Source organism: Salmo trutta, chromosome 21, assembly GCF_901001165.1.
Source record: "Salmo trutta chromosome 21, fSalTru1.1, whole genome shotgun sequence".
Lineage (NCBI taxonomy): Eukaryota > Metazoa > Chordata > Actinopteri > Salmoniformes > Salmonidae > Salmo > Salmo trutta.
In genome coordinates this window covers 51,906,074-51,921,818 of record NC_042977.1, presented here as the reverse complement: position 1 = coordinate 51,921,818, position 15,745 = coordinate 51,906,074, and the positions used below count along the sequence as shown (strand labels likewise).

At 45.2% G+C, this 15,745-nt stretch overlaps 1 protein-coding gene across 1 annotated transcript; it reads right to left on the bottom strand.

Moving 5' to 3' along the window:
* Positions 1-3,073: 3,073 nt before the first annotated feature.
* LOC115157688 (neurogenic differentiation factor 6-B-like) lies at positions 3,074-5,540 on the bottom strand. Its single transcript, XM_029706134.1, has 2 exons — positions 5,431-5,540; positions 3,074-5,124 (listed from the first exon to the last, which is right to left on the bottom strand). Exon 2 carries the CDS (start codon positions 5,117-5,119, stop codon positions 3,947-3,949), a length of 1,173 nt encoding a protein of 390 aa, XP_029561994.1. The 5' UTR covers positions 5,120-5,124; positions 5,431-5,540; the 3' UTR covers positions 3,074-3,946.
* Positions 5,541-15,745: the final 10,205 nt, after the last annotated feature.

Here is a 15,745-nt window from a genome sequence, read left to right as displayed (position 1 = left end):
TCAAAATAACATCAGATTTGACTTTTCGCAGCAGGTTAGGATAATTAACAGAGAGGGTTAGGAGAATTAGGTTAAGGTTAGGATAATTAACGGAGAGAGTTAGGAGAATTATGCAGCAGGTTAGGAAAATTAACGGAGAGGGTTAAGAGAATTAGGTTAAGGTTAGGATAATTAACAGAGAGGGTTAAGAGAATTAGGTTAAGGTTAGGATAATTAACGGAGAGGGTTAGGAGAATTACGCAGCAGGTTAGGATAATTAACGGAGAGGGTTAGGAGAATTAGGTTAAGGTTAGGATAATTAACGGAGAGGGTTGGGAGAATTAGGTTAAGGTTAGGATAATTAACGGAGAGGGTTGGGAGAATTAGGTTAAGGTTAGGATAATTAACGGAGAGGGTTAGGAGAATTAGGTTAAGGTTAGGATAATTAACGGAGAGGGTTAGGAGAATTAGGTTAAGGTTAGAAAAAGGGTTAGCTAAAATGCAACAAAAGAAATTCAACTTTTGACATTGATTTGAGAAAAGCTGGATCCCTTCCAGCCGTGAACCGTTGTAGCCCTCTGATGAGCGAATGACATTTAAGGCAGGACTTTCTAGCCTCCAATAGCTGTGGATATGTAATGTAATCTGACACCAGCGTCCCTAGTAACTAAAGTCAAATGTGATCTATTATATTGACAAGTCGAGTGACCGCTATAACTATGGAAATATATGAGGGCCTCAAAGCTGGATGGCAGACCGGAGGAGGCGGGATCAGACGGGACCACTCTAGCCAATGAGGGGGCAGATACACGGCTTGTCTTCTCTGCTATAGTTCAAAAAACCAAAGTTGCCTCGCTGGCTGAAGAGACACAGATTTAGAAGCGAAGCGAATAACCTAAACATTGACAAAATAATTAAAGTACAACAGACAGGTCCCAATCTTCACCTTTAACAGATTAATTAGGATTTATTTTGCGTGTATGCATTCATTCAATGTTTTTATTGTAATACATGATGACTTGAGTTAAATAAAAAAAACACTATAAATGTCTAGTAGATGGCTATTGCCTTCCCTATGTGTTACAAAAAACTATTCTACCGACTTGTTAGGCTGAATTGCAAGTAGCCTAGTGTCAAAATGTTCCCCCAAATCCCCCCTCATATCAGCTGTCTTTTTTGATTTTAATAGGCCATTATATCAGCTGTCTTTTTTGATTAAAATAGGCCATTATATCAGCTGTCTTTTTTATTATAATAGGCCATTATATCAGCTGTCTTTTTGATTATAATAGGCCATTATATCAGCTGTCTTTTTGATTATAATAGGCCATTATATCAGCTGTCTTTTTGATTATAATAGGCCATTATATCAGATGTCTTTTTTGATTATAATAGGCCATTATATCAGCTGTCTTTTTTGATTATCATAGACCATGATGTGAGCTGTCTTTTTTGATTATCATAGACCATTATGTGAGCTGTCTTTTTTGATTATCATAGACCATTATGTGAGCTGTCTTTTTTGATTATAATACAAATGTAATAATAATGTATATAATTAATACAAATGATTGTAATAATAATGTACATAAATAATACAAATTATTGTAATAATAATGTACATAAATAATACAAATGATTGTAATAATAATGTATATAATTGTAATATAAATAATACCCTGTTGATAGACGTGTGTGTGTGTGTGTGTGTGTGTGTGTGTGTGTGTGTGTGTGTGTGTGTGTGTGTGTGTGTGTGTGTGTGTGAATTGATAGATCATTTATCCCCTATCATGGGACAGTTACACATTACTGTACATAACCCATCACTCTTACCGTGTAGGACTACACAGGCCAAAGTCTATAGCCACCGTCTGATCAAGAGTTAACCCACAAATGCCGACAACCCGATAGCTGGTGTTTTTGCGGAGGTGTAACTGCCTCAGAGCTGTCACATCGGCGAGCGGCTGGCTGCTCATGTGGTTGTCACGACCCTTCAGAAGGAGAAAGTGTAGCTAGGGGCTATATAGAGTTAATGACACTCAAATAGAAAATCATAAAACAAGATAATAAGCATTTCTATCAGCCTAATAAAGGTGTAGATTACATCACACATTCCAGTGTTTGAACAAGTCTACATGGGATTATTACTAATATCACTTGGCCCTTGGTAATGTCCTCTTTAGATATAATGCTGCGAGCCGCTTGCTGATTTGACAGCTGACACCGCCTAAATAAAATCAATGAAACTGCTACGCAGTTGTCGGTTATTGCAGGTTAATCTAGCCCCACGTATTGCTTCTAGAGGTTTTCTAACCTCAATGGGACTTCCTGGATAAATAAAGGTTAAAGTAAAAATAATAACAATACAGCCCAAAGCCCGTAATCATGGTCTCCGTACCGGTGCATATCTGGCCTCAACAACTCTGTCAAAGTAAGGCTTAGAAATATCCATACATAACGCTTAGAAAAAAAACCTTCTGGATAGAACCAAAAAGGGTATTGCTTGCCTCATATATGGCACACCTAAAGGTTCTGTACAGAACCCTTTTGTAGGGTTGTTTGATCAGAACCCCAGGGGTTCTTCTTCACTAAAACAAAATTGGTTCCATATAGAAAGAACACTTGGGTTCCATGTAAGGTTCTATATAGAACACTTGGGTTCCATATTAGGTTCCATATAGAACACTTGGGTTCTATAGAAGGTTCCATATAGAACCTGAAGGGTGTGCTGTACATAAAGCTAGCATATAACCCTTTTTGGTTATATCCAGAAGGTTTTTTTTAAGAGTATATACTGTATTCTGATGGACCATGGCTCACGATGTTATGATGTCCTTCAGTAATAATAGTAACGATGGAGGTGATGATCAATATTGATGATGATTTACAGAACGACAGTCACTCAATACTGCACCGAAACATTTTCACAAAATGATATCATTCACATTCATTTTTAAATACATTATTAAGACAAATTCAAATAAAGTAGGCCTATTCGTAAACGAATGGATCATAATTTTTTCATATACATTAATCGATCACATTCACCTTTCTTTTTTTTTACTTCACTGATTTAAATACAAATGCATTTTTCTTTGACTTTTATACATTTGAAGTTAATTTGATTTGAGCACACTTTGAGCTAATTACCTGCTGCTTTGAGGCTTTGGCACGATGACATAATTAATGAGCCTTATTTAAACACCTATATCCAACTCGCACCCAGTCAGCAGAAAGGTCTATAGCATTATAGAGGCGTTTCTTATGTGGGACTAAATCAGTATTTAACATGTTTTTTTTTTATCTCCAGAATCTCCCAAATCTTTATTTATTATTATTATATATTATATTCCTATAGTACGGGTATTTCTGACATTGCGTCTCTTTATAGAACATTGTTGCAGGTCTCCTCACGGCGATACGAAAACAAATCAAATGAAACATAATTCCCTGATGAGATGATAATTCGTGTTTGCTTTTTACCCTGATAATCTACACCGCCTGTCATCTCCAAGTTTCCATAGAAATGGTATTAATATGATTCAGTAGCCTAGTTGTTTATTAGCTATAGATATAGGCCCAATTTGAAAAACACAATAGAAAATATTTTTACACAACATTTGCAATCAAACCAGTGTCAAATTCCCTGTGACAATCTGCTATATGTTAAGGTCAATAAATAAACGAATAGTTACATAGATAATTCAATACATAGGGAAGAAATTAATACATTCATAAACTCATCAATAAATAAATTGCATTTTAAACACTTGCATTGGCACAATGTGCTTTTTCCACTGGTGATCTGTCTAAGTGTGTGTGTGTGTGTGTGTGTGTGTGTGATGAATAGTAACAGGGGGAATATAACCTTTTAACTGTTCTATTAATTATGGCTCTGCCTGCTGGCTCTGAGTCCCAGCCTGGTAGCTCTGCCTACTGGCTCTGAGTCCCAGCCTGGTAGCTCTGCCTACTGGCTCTGAGTCCCAGCCTGGTAGCTCTGCCTACTGGCTCTGAGTCCCAGCCTGGTAGCTCTGCCTACTGACTCTGAGTCCCAGCCTGGTAGCTCTGCCTGCTGGCTCTGAGTCCCAGCCTTGTAGGTCTGCCCGGCAGACCGAAGGTGTAATTCGTAGTGTAACCGGCCCTCTGGCGAGACCCGGTACATGGATGCCGAGCTGAGGGAGCCGTGACCGGGCACAGAACTGTATCTCATCCCGTATTGGCCGCTCTTCCCGTACTCCTCCGGTTCGTCGTGTTTCAGAGAGAATATCCCGTTAAAGTTCAGAGGAGGGCTGATCTGTCCGTCTAGGTGTCCCTCCCTTCCTCCCTCAGGAGACGTGTGGTCATAGCACGGCTCGTACTGGCCACCGTAGCTGTAGTGCCGGCTGTGGTAGGATGGCTTGGCGCTGTCCAGGGTGCTGCAGCCTTGTCCAGGGGCCGTGCCCAGATCTGCCCCGGGGTAAGGGTACATGTTGTTGTAGTGGGCCGTACTACCGGGGTACGTCACCTCTCCGTTGTGGTCCGTGAGGAAGGACCTGGCTTTCAGCTGCAGACAGCCAGCCACCAGGTTGGTCGTGGGCTGGGATAGGCCCTTACACAGAGTTTGAACGAACCCCAGCAGGTCCGGCTTCTTGCCCGCAGACAGCGTCTCCGACAGGGCCCAGATGTAGTTCTTAGCCAGGCGCAGAGTCTCTATTTTGGAGAGCTTCTGGGTCTTGGAGTAGCAGGGCACCACCTTTCGGAGGCTCTCTAACGCGTCGTTCAGACCGTGCATCCTGCTGCGCTCACGGGCGTTTGCCTCGTGACGACGCACCTTGACCCTCTCCTGTCTACCTTTAGTCGACTTCTTTCTCCGCGGTCCTCTCTTTCTGGTGAGGCCGTTTTCATCCTGCTGGTTGTCGTCCTCTCTCTCTTCTTCTTCCTCGTCCTCTCTTTCTGAGATGTCACCCTCCTCCGGGTCCGACGTGACGTCCAGGCTGTGTATCGGGTCTGGTTCCTCCGCGCCCTCTCTCTCCGGGTTCAACGTGACGTTCAGGCTGTGTATCAGGTCTGGTTCCAGGTCCGGTAAGCTCCCACGGGGGTAGTTGGCTCCAAACCTGGGCTCATACGTCACATTTGGTTCTTCATACGGTAGAGTCAACATGATTCCTATAGACCACAACTCCCAGTTAACACACACGCAGGCAACACAGTCAACACATAAACTATTACAACGGCCACACTATGTATAGCCTGTCAATGTCAAATGTCCGTGTGCCTCTCCTATATATGGAGAGTCTGGAGAGATGTTGTTTTTTTGGCAAAACCAAGGCCAAAGTCACATGCTCCAGCAATCAACATTTCTGAATAAATTAGTTATAAATATATCTATGCTATTTAGTGACTAAAACTATTAATAGAACACCATGCATATGATAGGTGAAACAATCCGTATGCCAAGACAAATCTCCTCACCTGAATGTATGTCAGCGGGCAGTGTGCATGTTCTCTAGTATCTCTCTGTTCTGTGCCACCTTCTCCTCTCCTCTCTCCTCTCCTCCCCTCTCTTCTCTTGCAAACAAAATGACAGAATCATTCCTTTACTGGTGTCTTTCTCTCTCTCCCCCTCACTCACACTCTCTCTCTCTCTCCACCTCTCTCTCCTTCTCCCCCCTCCTCTCTCTCTCTCTCTCTCTCTCTCTCTCTTTCTTTGAGAAATGACACTCATGCCAACTGCCAGAGCGGGTACCCATGCCATCTGCCGCTGCCATCTCGTGGCAGGGCGTAGTCACGTGGCTCTCGTCTCGTGGGACCTCCATCCCGCGCTGATCATCTGGCGTCTTGGTAATGGTCACCGGGAGGCTCATGCTTAACCGTCAAACAGGAAGCCCAGGAAAGGATAACAACTCATATAACTGTCCTTCAGATCAGAAAGACAGCGCGATGCTTTATGGCTGTTTAAAGGTAATATACTGTATTTAGGTTGGCAACAAGGAGGTCCCAAAACACTGTTTAATATGTATTATTTATCATCAGTATATCCATGGATAAGATATGAATGTGATGGAATATATTGAAGGAAATCAGTGTAGCTTCTGAACAATGCAGAAGCATTAGTTATGTGCCCTTTGCGGCAGAGCTGTCATTTTCAACGGATGCAATTGAACCTGCTGTAAAATGTATTTTCTAATTTGGCCCTTGAGTGCAATTGTATTAATACAATAGAATAGAGTAACATGAAGTTAACTGAATGGAATAGAGAAACATGAAAAAGATACAGCTATAGGGACCACCAGATACAGCTATAGGGACCAACAGATACAGCTATAGGGACCACCAGATACAGCTATAGGGACCAACAGATACAGCTATAGGGACCACCAGATACAGCTATAGGGTACAGCTATAGGGTAGAGCTATAGGGACCACCAGATACAGCTATAGGGACCACCAGATACAGCTATAGGGACCAACAGATACAGCTATAGGGACCACCAGATACAGCTATAGGGACCACCAGATACAGCTATAGGGACCAACAGATACAGCTATAGGGACCACCAGATACAGCTATAGGGACCACCAGATACAGCTATAGGGACCACCAGATACAGCTATAGGGTACAGCTATAGGGTAGAGCTATAGGGACCACCAGATACAGCTATAGGGACCACCAGATACAGCTATAGGGACCAACAGATACAGCTATAGGGACCACCAGATACAGCTATAGGGACCACCAGATACAGCTATAGGGACCACCAGATACAGCTATAGGGTACAGCTATAGGGTAGAGCTATAGGGACCACCAGATACAGCTATAGGGACCACCAGATACAGCTATAGGGACCAACAGATACAGCTATAGGGTACAGCTATAGGGTACAGCTATAGGGTACAGCTATAGGATACAGCTATAGGGTACAGCTATAGGGTACAGCTATAGGGTACAGCTATAGGGACCACCAAATACAGCTATAGGGAACACCAGATACAGCTATAGGGTACAGCTATAGGGAACAGCTATAGGGACCACCAGATACAGCTATAGGGTACAGCTATAGGGTACAGCTATAGGGTACAGCTATAGGGACCACCAGATACAGCTATAGGGTACAGCTATAGGGTACAGCTATAGGGTACAGCTATAGGGACCACCAAATACAGCTATAGGGAACACCAGATACAGCTATAGGGTACAGCTATAGGGAACAGCTATAGGGACCACCAGATACAGCTATAGGGTACAGCTATAGGGTACAGCTATAGGGTACAGCTATAGGGACCACCAGATACAGCTATAGGGTACAGCTATAGGGTACAGCTATAGGGTACAGCTATAGGGACCACCAGATACAGCTATAGTGTACAGCTATAGGGACCACCAGATACAGCTATAGGGACCACCAGATACAGCTACAGGGTACAGCTATAGGGACCACCAGATACAGCTATAGGGTACAGCTATAGGGTACAGCTATAGGGACCACCAGGTACAGCTATAGGGTACAGCTATAGGAACCACCAGGTAAAGCTATAGGGTACAGCTATAGGGACCACCAGATACAGCTAAAGGGACCACCAGATACAGCTATAGGGACCACCAGGTACAGCTATAGGGACCACCAGATACAGCTATAGGGTACAGCTATAGGGTACAGCTATAGGGTACAGCTATAGGGACCACCAGATACAGCTATAGGGACCACCAGATACAGCTATAGGGTACAGCTATAGGGACCACCAGATACAGCTATAGGGAACACCAGATACAGCTATAGGGTACAGCTATAGGGACCACCAGATACAGCTATAGGGACCACCAGATACAGCTATAGGGACCACCAGATACAGCTATAGGGTACAGCTATAGGGTACAGCTATAGGGACCACCAGATACAGCTATAGGGACCACCAGATACAGCTATAGGATACAGCTATAGGGACCACCAGATACAGCTATAGGGACCACCAGATACAGCTATAGGGACCACCAGATACAGCTATAGGGTACAGCTATAGGGTACAGCTATAGGGACCACCAGGTACAGCTATAGGGTACAGCTATAGGGTACAGCTATAGGATACAGCTATAGGGACCACCAGATACAGCTATAGGGTACAGCTATAGGGTACAGCTATAGGGACCACCAGGTACAGCTATAGGGTACAGCTATAGGGTACAGCTATAGGGTACAGCTATAGGGTACAGCTATAGGGACCACCAGATACAGCTATAGGGTACAGCTATAGGGTACAGCTAAAGGGACCACCAGGTACAGCTATAGGGTACAGCTATAGGGTACAGCTATAGGGACCACCAGATACAGCTATAGGGTACAGCTATAGGGTACAGCTATAGGGTACAGCTATAGGATACAGCTATAGGGACCACCAGGTACAGCTATAGGGTATAGCTATAGGGTAAAGCTATAGGGACCACCAGATACAGCTATAGGGTACAGCTATAGGGTACAGCTATAGGGTACAGCTATAGGGTACAGCTATAGGCACCACCAGATACAGCTATAGGCACCACCAGATACAGCTATAGGGTACAGCTATAGGGTACAGCTATAGGGACCACCAGATACAGCTATAGGGTACAGCTATAGGGTACAGATATATGATACAGCTATAGGGTACAGCTATAGGGTACAGCTATAGGGACCACCAGATACAGCTATAGGGACCACCAGATACAGCTATAGGGTACAGCTATAGGGTACAGCTATAGGGACCACCAGGTACAGCTATAGGGTACAGCTATAGGGACCACCAGGTACAGCTATAGGGTACAGCTATAGGGTACAGCTATAGGGTACAGCTATAGGGTACAGCTATAGGGACCACAGATACAGCTATAGGGAACACCAGATACAGCTATAGGGTACAGCTATAGGGACCACCAGATACAGCTATAGGGACCACCAGATACAGCTATAGGGTACAGCTATAGGGTACAGCTATAGGGTACAGCTATAGGGACCACCAGATACAGCTATAGGGAACACCAGATACAGCTATAGGGTACAGCTATAGGGTACAGCTATAGGGTACAGCTATAGGGTACAGCTATTGGGTACAGCTATAGGGACTACCAGATACAGCTATAGGGTACAGCTATAGGATACAGCTATAGGGTACAGCTATAGGGTACAGCTATAGGGACCACCAGATACAGCTATAGGGACCACCAGATACAGCTATAGGGTACAGCTATAGGGTACAGCTATAGGGACCACCAGGTACAGCTATAGGGTACAGCTATAGGGTACAGCTATAGGGTACAGCTATAGGGTACAGCTATAGGATACAGCTATAGGGACCACCAGGTACAGCTATATGGTACAGCTATAGGGTACAGCTATAGGGACCACCAGATACAGCTATAGGGTACAGCTATAGGGTACAGCTATAGGCACCACCAGATACAGCTATAGGGACCCCCAGGTACAGCTATAGGGTACAGCTATAGGGTACAGCTATAGGGACCACCAGATACAGCTATAGGGTACAGCTATAGGGACCACCAGGTACAGCTATAGGGTACAGCTATAGGGTACAGCTATAGGGTACAGCTATAGGATACAGCTATAGGGACCACCAGGTACAGCTATAGGGTACAGCTATAGGGTACAGCTATAGGATACAGCTATAGGGTACAGCTATAGGGTACAGCTATAGGGAACACCAGATACAGCTATAGGGTACAGCTATAGGGAACACCAGATACAGCTATAGGGACCACCAGATACAGCTATAGGGTACAGCTATAGGGTACAGCTATAGGGTACAGCTATAGGGTACAGCTATAGGGACCACCAGATACAGCTATAGGCTACAGCTATAGGGACCACCAGATACAGCTATAGGGTACAGCTATGGGGTACAGCTATAGGGTACAGCTATAGGGACCACCAGGTACAGCTATAGGGTACAGCTATAGGGTACAGCTATAGGGTACAGCTATAGGGACCACCAGATACAGCTATAGGGTACAGCTATAGGGACCACCAGATACAGCTATAGGGTACAGCTATAGGGACCACCAGATACAGCTATAGGGTACAGCTATAGGGTACAGCTATAGGGACCACCAGGTACAGCTATAGGGTACAGCTATAGGGTACAGCTATAGGGTACAGCTATAGGGACCACCAGATACAGCTATAGGGACCACCAGATACAGCTATAGGGTACAGCTATAGGGTACAGCTATAGGGTACAGCTATAGGGACCACCAGGTACAGCTATAGGGTACAGCTATAGGGACCACCAGGTACAGCTATAGGGTACAGCTATAGGGTACAGCTATAGGGTACAGCTATAGGGACCACCAGATACAGCTATAGGGAACACCAGATACAGCTATAGGGTACAGCTATAGGGACCACCAGATACAGCTATAGGGACCACCAGATACAGCTATAGGGACCACCAGATACAGCTATAGGGACCACCAGATACAGCTATAGGGTACAGCTATAGGGTACAGCTATAGGGTACAGCTATAGGGACCACCAGATACAGCTATAGGGAACACCAGATACAGCTATAGGGTACAGCTATAGGGACCACCAGATACAGCTATAGGGACCACCAGATACAGCTATAGGGACCACCAGATACAGCTATAGGGTACAGCTATAGGGTACAGCTATAGGGACCACCAGATACAGCTATAAGGACCACCAGATACAGCTATAGGGACCACCAGATACAGCTATAGGGACCACCAGATACAGCTATAGGGTACAGCTATAGGGTACAGCTATAGGGTACAGCTATAGGGACCACCAGATACAGCTATAGGGTACAGCTATAGGGACCACCAGGTACAGCTATAGGGTACAGCTATAGGGTACAGCTATAGGGTACAGCTATAGGATACAGCTATAGGGACCACCAGGTACAGCTATAGGGTACAGCTATACGATACAGCTATAGGGTACAGCTATAGGGTACAGCTATAGGGACCACCAGATACAGCTATAGGGACCACCAGATACAGCTATAGGGTACAGCTATAGGGTACAGCTATAGGGACCACCAGGTACAGCTATAGGGTACAGCTATAGGGTACAGCTATAGGGTACAGCTATAGGATACAGCTATAGGGACCACCAGGTACAGCTATATGGTACAGCTGTAAGGTACAGCTATAGGGACCACAAGATACAGCTATAGGGTACAGCTATAGGGTACAGCTATAGGCACCACCAGATACAGCTATAGGGACCACCAGGTACAGCTATAGGGTACAGCTATAGGGTACAGCTATAGGGACCACCAGATACAGCTATAGGGTACAGCTATAGGGACCACCAGGTACAGCTATAGGGTACAGCTATAGGGTACAGCTATAGGGTACAGCTATAGGATACAGCTATAGGGACCACCAGGTACAGCTATAGGGTACAGCTATAGGGTACACCTATAGGGACCACCAGATACAGCTATAGGGAACACCAGATACAGCTATAGGGTACAGCTATAGGGACCACCAGATACAGCTATAGGGACCACCAGATACAGCTATAGGGACCACCAGATACAGCTATAAGGTACAGCTATAGGGTACAGCTATAGGGTACAGCTATAGGGACCACCAGATACAGCTATAGGGACCACCAGATACAGCTATAGGGACCATCAGATACAGCTATAGGGACCACCAGATACAGCTATAGGGTACAGCTATAGGGTACAGCTATAGGGTACAGCTATATGGACCACCAGGTACAGCTATAGGGTACAGCTATAGGGTACAGCTATAGGGACCACCAGATACAGCTATAGGGTACAGCTATAGGGACCACCAGGTACAGCTATAGGGTACAGCTATAGGGTACAGCTATAGGGTACAGCTATAGGGTACAGCTATAGGATACAGCTATAGGGACCACCAGGTACAGCTATAGGGTACAGCTATAGGGTACAGCTATAGGGTACAGCTATTGGGTACAGCTATAGGGACTACCAGATACAGCTATAGGGTACAGCTATAGGATACAGCTATAGGGTACAGCTATAGGGTACAGCTATAGGGACCACCAGATACAGCTATAGGGACCACCAGATACAGCTATAGGGTACAGCTATAGGGACCACCAGGTACAGCTATAGGGTACAGCTATAGGGTACAGCTATAGGGTACAGCTATAGGATACAGCTATAGGGACCACCAGGTACAGCTATATGGTACAGCTATAGGGTACAGCTATAGGGACCACCAGATACAGCTATAGGGTACAGCTATAGGGTACAGCTATAGGCACCACCAGATACAGCTATAGGGACCACCAGGTACAGCTATAGGGTACAGCTATAGGGTACAGCTATAGGGACCACCAGATACAGCTATAGGGTACAGCTATAGGGACCACCAGGTACAGCTATAGGGTACAGCTATAGGGTACAGCTATAGGGTACAGCTATATTATACAGCTATAGGGACCACCAGGTACAGCTATAGGGTACAGCTATAGGGTACAGCTATAGGATACAGCTATAGGGTACAGCTATAGGGTACAGCTATAGGGAACACCAGATACAGCTATAGGGTACAGCTATAGGGAACACCAGATACAGCTATAGGGACCACCAGATACAGCTATAGGGTACAGCTATAGGGTACAGCTATAGGGTACAGCTATAGGGTACAGCTATAGGGACCACCAGATACAGCTATAGGCTACAGCTATAGGGACCACCAGATACAGCTATAGGGTACAGCTATGGGGTACAGCTATAGGGTACAGCTATAGGGACCACCAGGTACATCTATAGGGTACAGCTATAGGGTACAGCTATAGGGTACAGCTATAGGGACCACCAGATACAGCTATAGGGTACAGCTATAGGGACCACCAGATACAGCTATAGGGTACAGCTATAGGGACCACCAGATACAGCTATAGGGTACAGCTATAGGGTACAGCTATAGGGACCACCAGGTACAGCTATAGGGTACAGCTATAGGGTACAGCTATAGGATACAGCTATAGGGACCACCAGGTACAGCTATAGGGTACAGCTATTGGGTACAGCTATAGGGACCAACAGATACAGCTATAGGGTACAGCTATAGGGACCACCAGGTACAGCTATAGGGTACAGCTATAGGGACCACCAGGTACAGCTATAGGGACCACCAGATACAGCTATAGGGTACAGCTATGGGGACCACCAGATACAGCTATATTTTTTCAGATTATTGGTAAGAAAATTTCGACAGAGTAACAAGCCACAGACGAGTTTGACAACAGATAGTCAAAACAGACATTTTTCTGTCTCTAAAAATAAATGTTCTATCCAAACATTTGTAAAATATAGAAAGGGATTCACTTGAAAATCCCCAATAAAACGAAGTCGTTGTATCAGATCTTTCAGCACTCAGAAGGAGTGGATGCTAGACATGAACCTGACTGAGTTTATGTTTTACAGAGTTGAGAAAAAAATAACTTAAATGTAACGTATTTGAACCAAAAGTTATATTCTAACCAAAAGTCAAATTTTATCTTAATCTATCAGGCAGATGGAATTGACAGTTTTTTGTATTCGTATTTGTATTTATTTTGGATCCCCATTAATTCCTGCCAAGGCAGCAGCTACTCTTCCTGGGGTTTATTATGGATCCCCATTAGTTCCTGCCAAAGCAGCAGCTACTCTTCCTGGGGTTTATTATGGATCCCCATTAGTTCCTGTCAAGGCAGCAGCTACTCTTCCTGGGGTTTATTACGGATCCCCATTAGTTCCTGTCAAGGCAGCGGCTACTCTTCCTGGGGTTTATTACGGATCCCCATTAGTTCCTGCCAAGGCAGCGGCTACTCTTCCTGGGGTTTATTACGGATCCCCATTAGTTCCTGCCAAGACAGCGGCTAATCTTGCTGGGGTTTATTATGGATCCCCATTAGTTCCTGTCAAGGCAGCAGCTACTCTTCCTGGGGTTTATTATGGATCCCCATTAGTTCCTGCCAAGGCAGCGGCTACTCTTCCTGGGGTTTATTATGGATCCCCATTAGTTCCTGCCAAGGCAGCGGCTACTCTTCCTGGGGTTTATTATGGATCCCCATTAGTTCCTGCCAAGGCAGCGGCTAATCTTCCTGGGGTTTATTATGGATCCCCATTAGTTCCTGCCAAGGCAGCAGCTACTCTTCCTGGGGTTTATTATGGATCCCCATTAGTTCCTGCCAAGGCAGCAGCTACTCTTCCTGGGGTTTATTATGGATCCCCATTAGTTCTTGCCAAGGCAGCAGCTACTCTTCCTGGGGTTTATTATGGATCCCCATTAGTTCCTGTCAAGGCAGCAGCTACTCTTCCTGGGGTTTATTACGGATCCCCATTAGTTCCTGCCAAGGCAGCAGCTACTCTTCCTGGGGTTTATTATGGATCAAATCAAAATCAAATCAAATCAAATCAAGGTGACAGGAGGTGACTTTTTCCTGTTTCCGGTCACAACTTGCAGACTTGTTTACGCTGCTGTGCGTTTTTGTTGCCGTTTTTACTTTGCTACCTGACGGTTTTTACTTTTTCATTACCGTATATTTTTACTTTTTCCCTCACTCAACTTTTATTTTTTTTTCATTCAACTTTCCTACCCCGGAGGTTTTATCTGGACATGGTTCGTCAGGACTTCAAACAGCTGAAGCTAAGTAACATTAACATGATGCCTTCTAATTGCAGTCGTTGTACTCATAATATACAGGAGAACGATCGCCTTACGGCAAGGATAGCTGTGCTGCAAGCCCAGCTTCAGACGCAATCGTTAGGCAAGGGTAATTTCAGTGTAGGAAAGGATGAAACAGCGTCTGTGCCACCAGCAAGTACAGATAATAACGTTAGTATAAACCCCCTCGCACGGTCCCCGCAGCCGGACATCTTTCTCATGGTTTCTGGAGGGAAACGCTGTAGGAATGCTCAACCGGTGTCGCTTATTCAGCCGACAGAAACTTTCAACCGGTTCTCCCCGTTAAGCGAGTCGGAGTCGGAGGCCGAGACTTCTCTGGTCTCTGCTCCTCCCGTTGTGGGGTCTGAGACGCCGACGGCTCCCACCATTAGCTCTGACAAATTGAAAACCCTAGTCATTGGCGACTCCATTACCCGCAGTATTAGACTTAAAACTAATCATCCAGCGATCATACACTGTTTACCAGGGGGCAGGGCTACCGACGTTAAGGCTAATCTAAAGACGGTGCTGGCTAAAGCTAAAACTGGCGAGTGTAGAGACTATAGAGATATTGTTATCCACGTCGGCACCAACGATGTTAGGATGAAACAGTCAGAGGTCACCAAGCGCAACATAGCTTCAGCATGTAAATCAGCTAGAAAGATGTGTCGGCATCGATTAATTGTCTCTGGCCCCCTCCCAGTTAGGGGGAGTGATGAGCTCTACAGCAGAGTCTCACAACTCAATCGCTGGATGAAAACTGTTTTCTGCCCCTCCCAAAAGATAGAATTTGTAGATAACTGGCCCTCTTTCTGGGATTCACCCACAAACAGGACCAAGCCTGGCCTGCTGAGGAGTGACGGACTCCATCCTAGCTGGAGGGGTGCTCTCATCTTATCTACGAACATAGACAGGGCTCTAACTCCTCTAGCTCCACAATGAAATAGGGTGCAGGCCAGGCAACAGGCTGTTAGCCAGCCTGCCAGCTTAGTGGAGTCTGCCACTACCACAGTTAGCGTAGTCAGCTCAGCTTTCCCCATTGAGACCGTGTCTGTGCCTCGATCTAGGTTGGGCAAAATTAAAAATGGCGGTGTTCGCTTCAGTAATCTTACTAGTA

Bases quoted from the DNA above. Each gene is read 5' to 3' on its own strand.
- LOC115157688 (XM_029706134.1), bottom strand. From the start codon at position 5,119: ATGTTGACTCTACCGTATGAAGAACCAAATGTGACGTATGAGCCCAGG.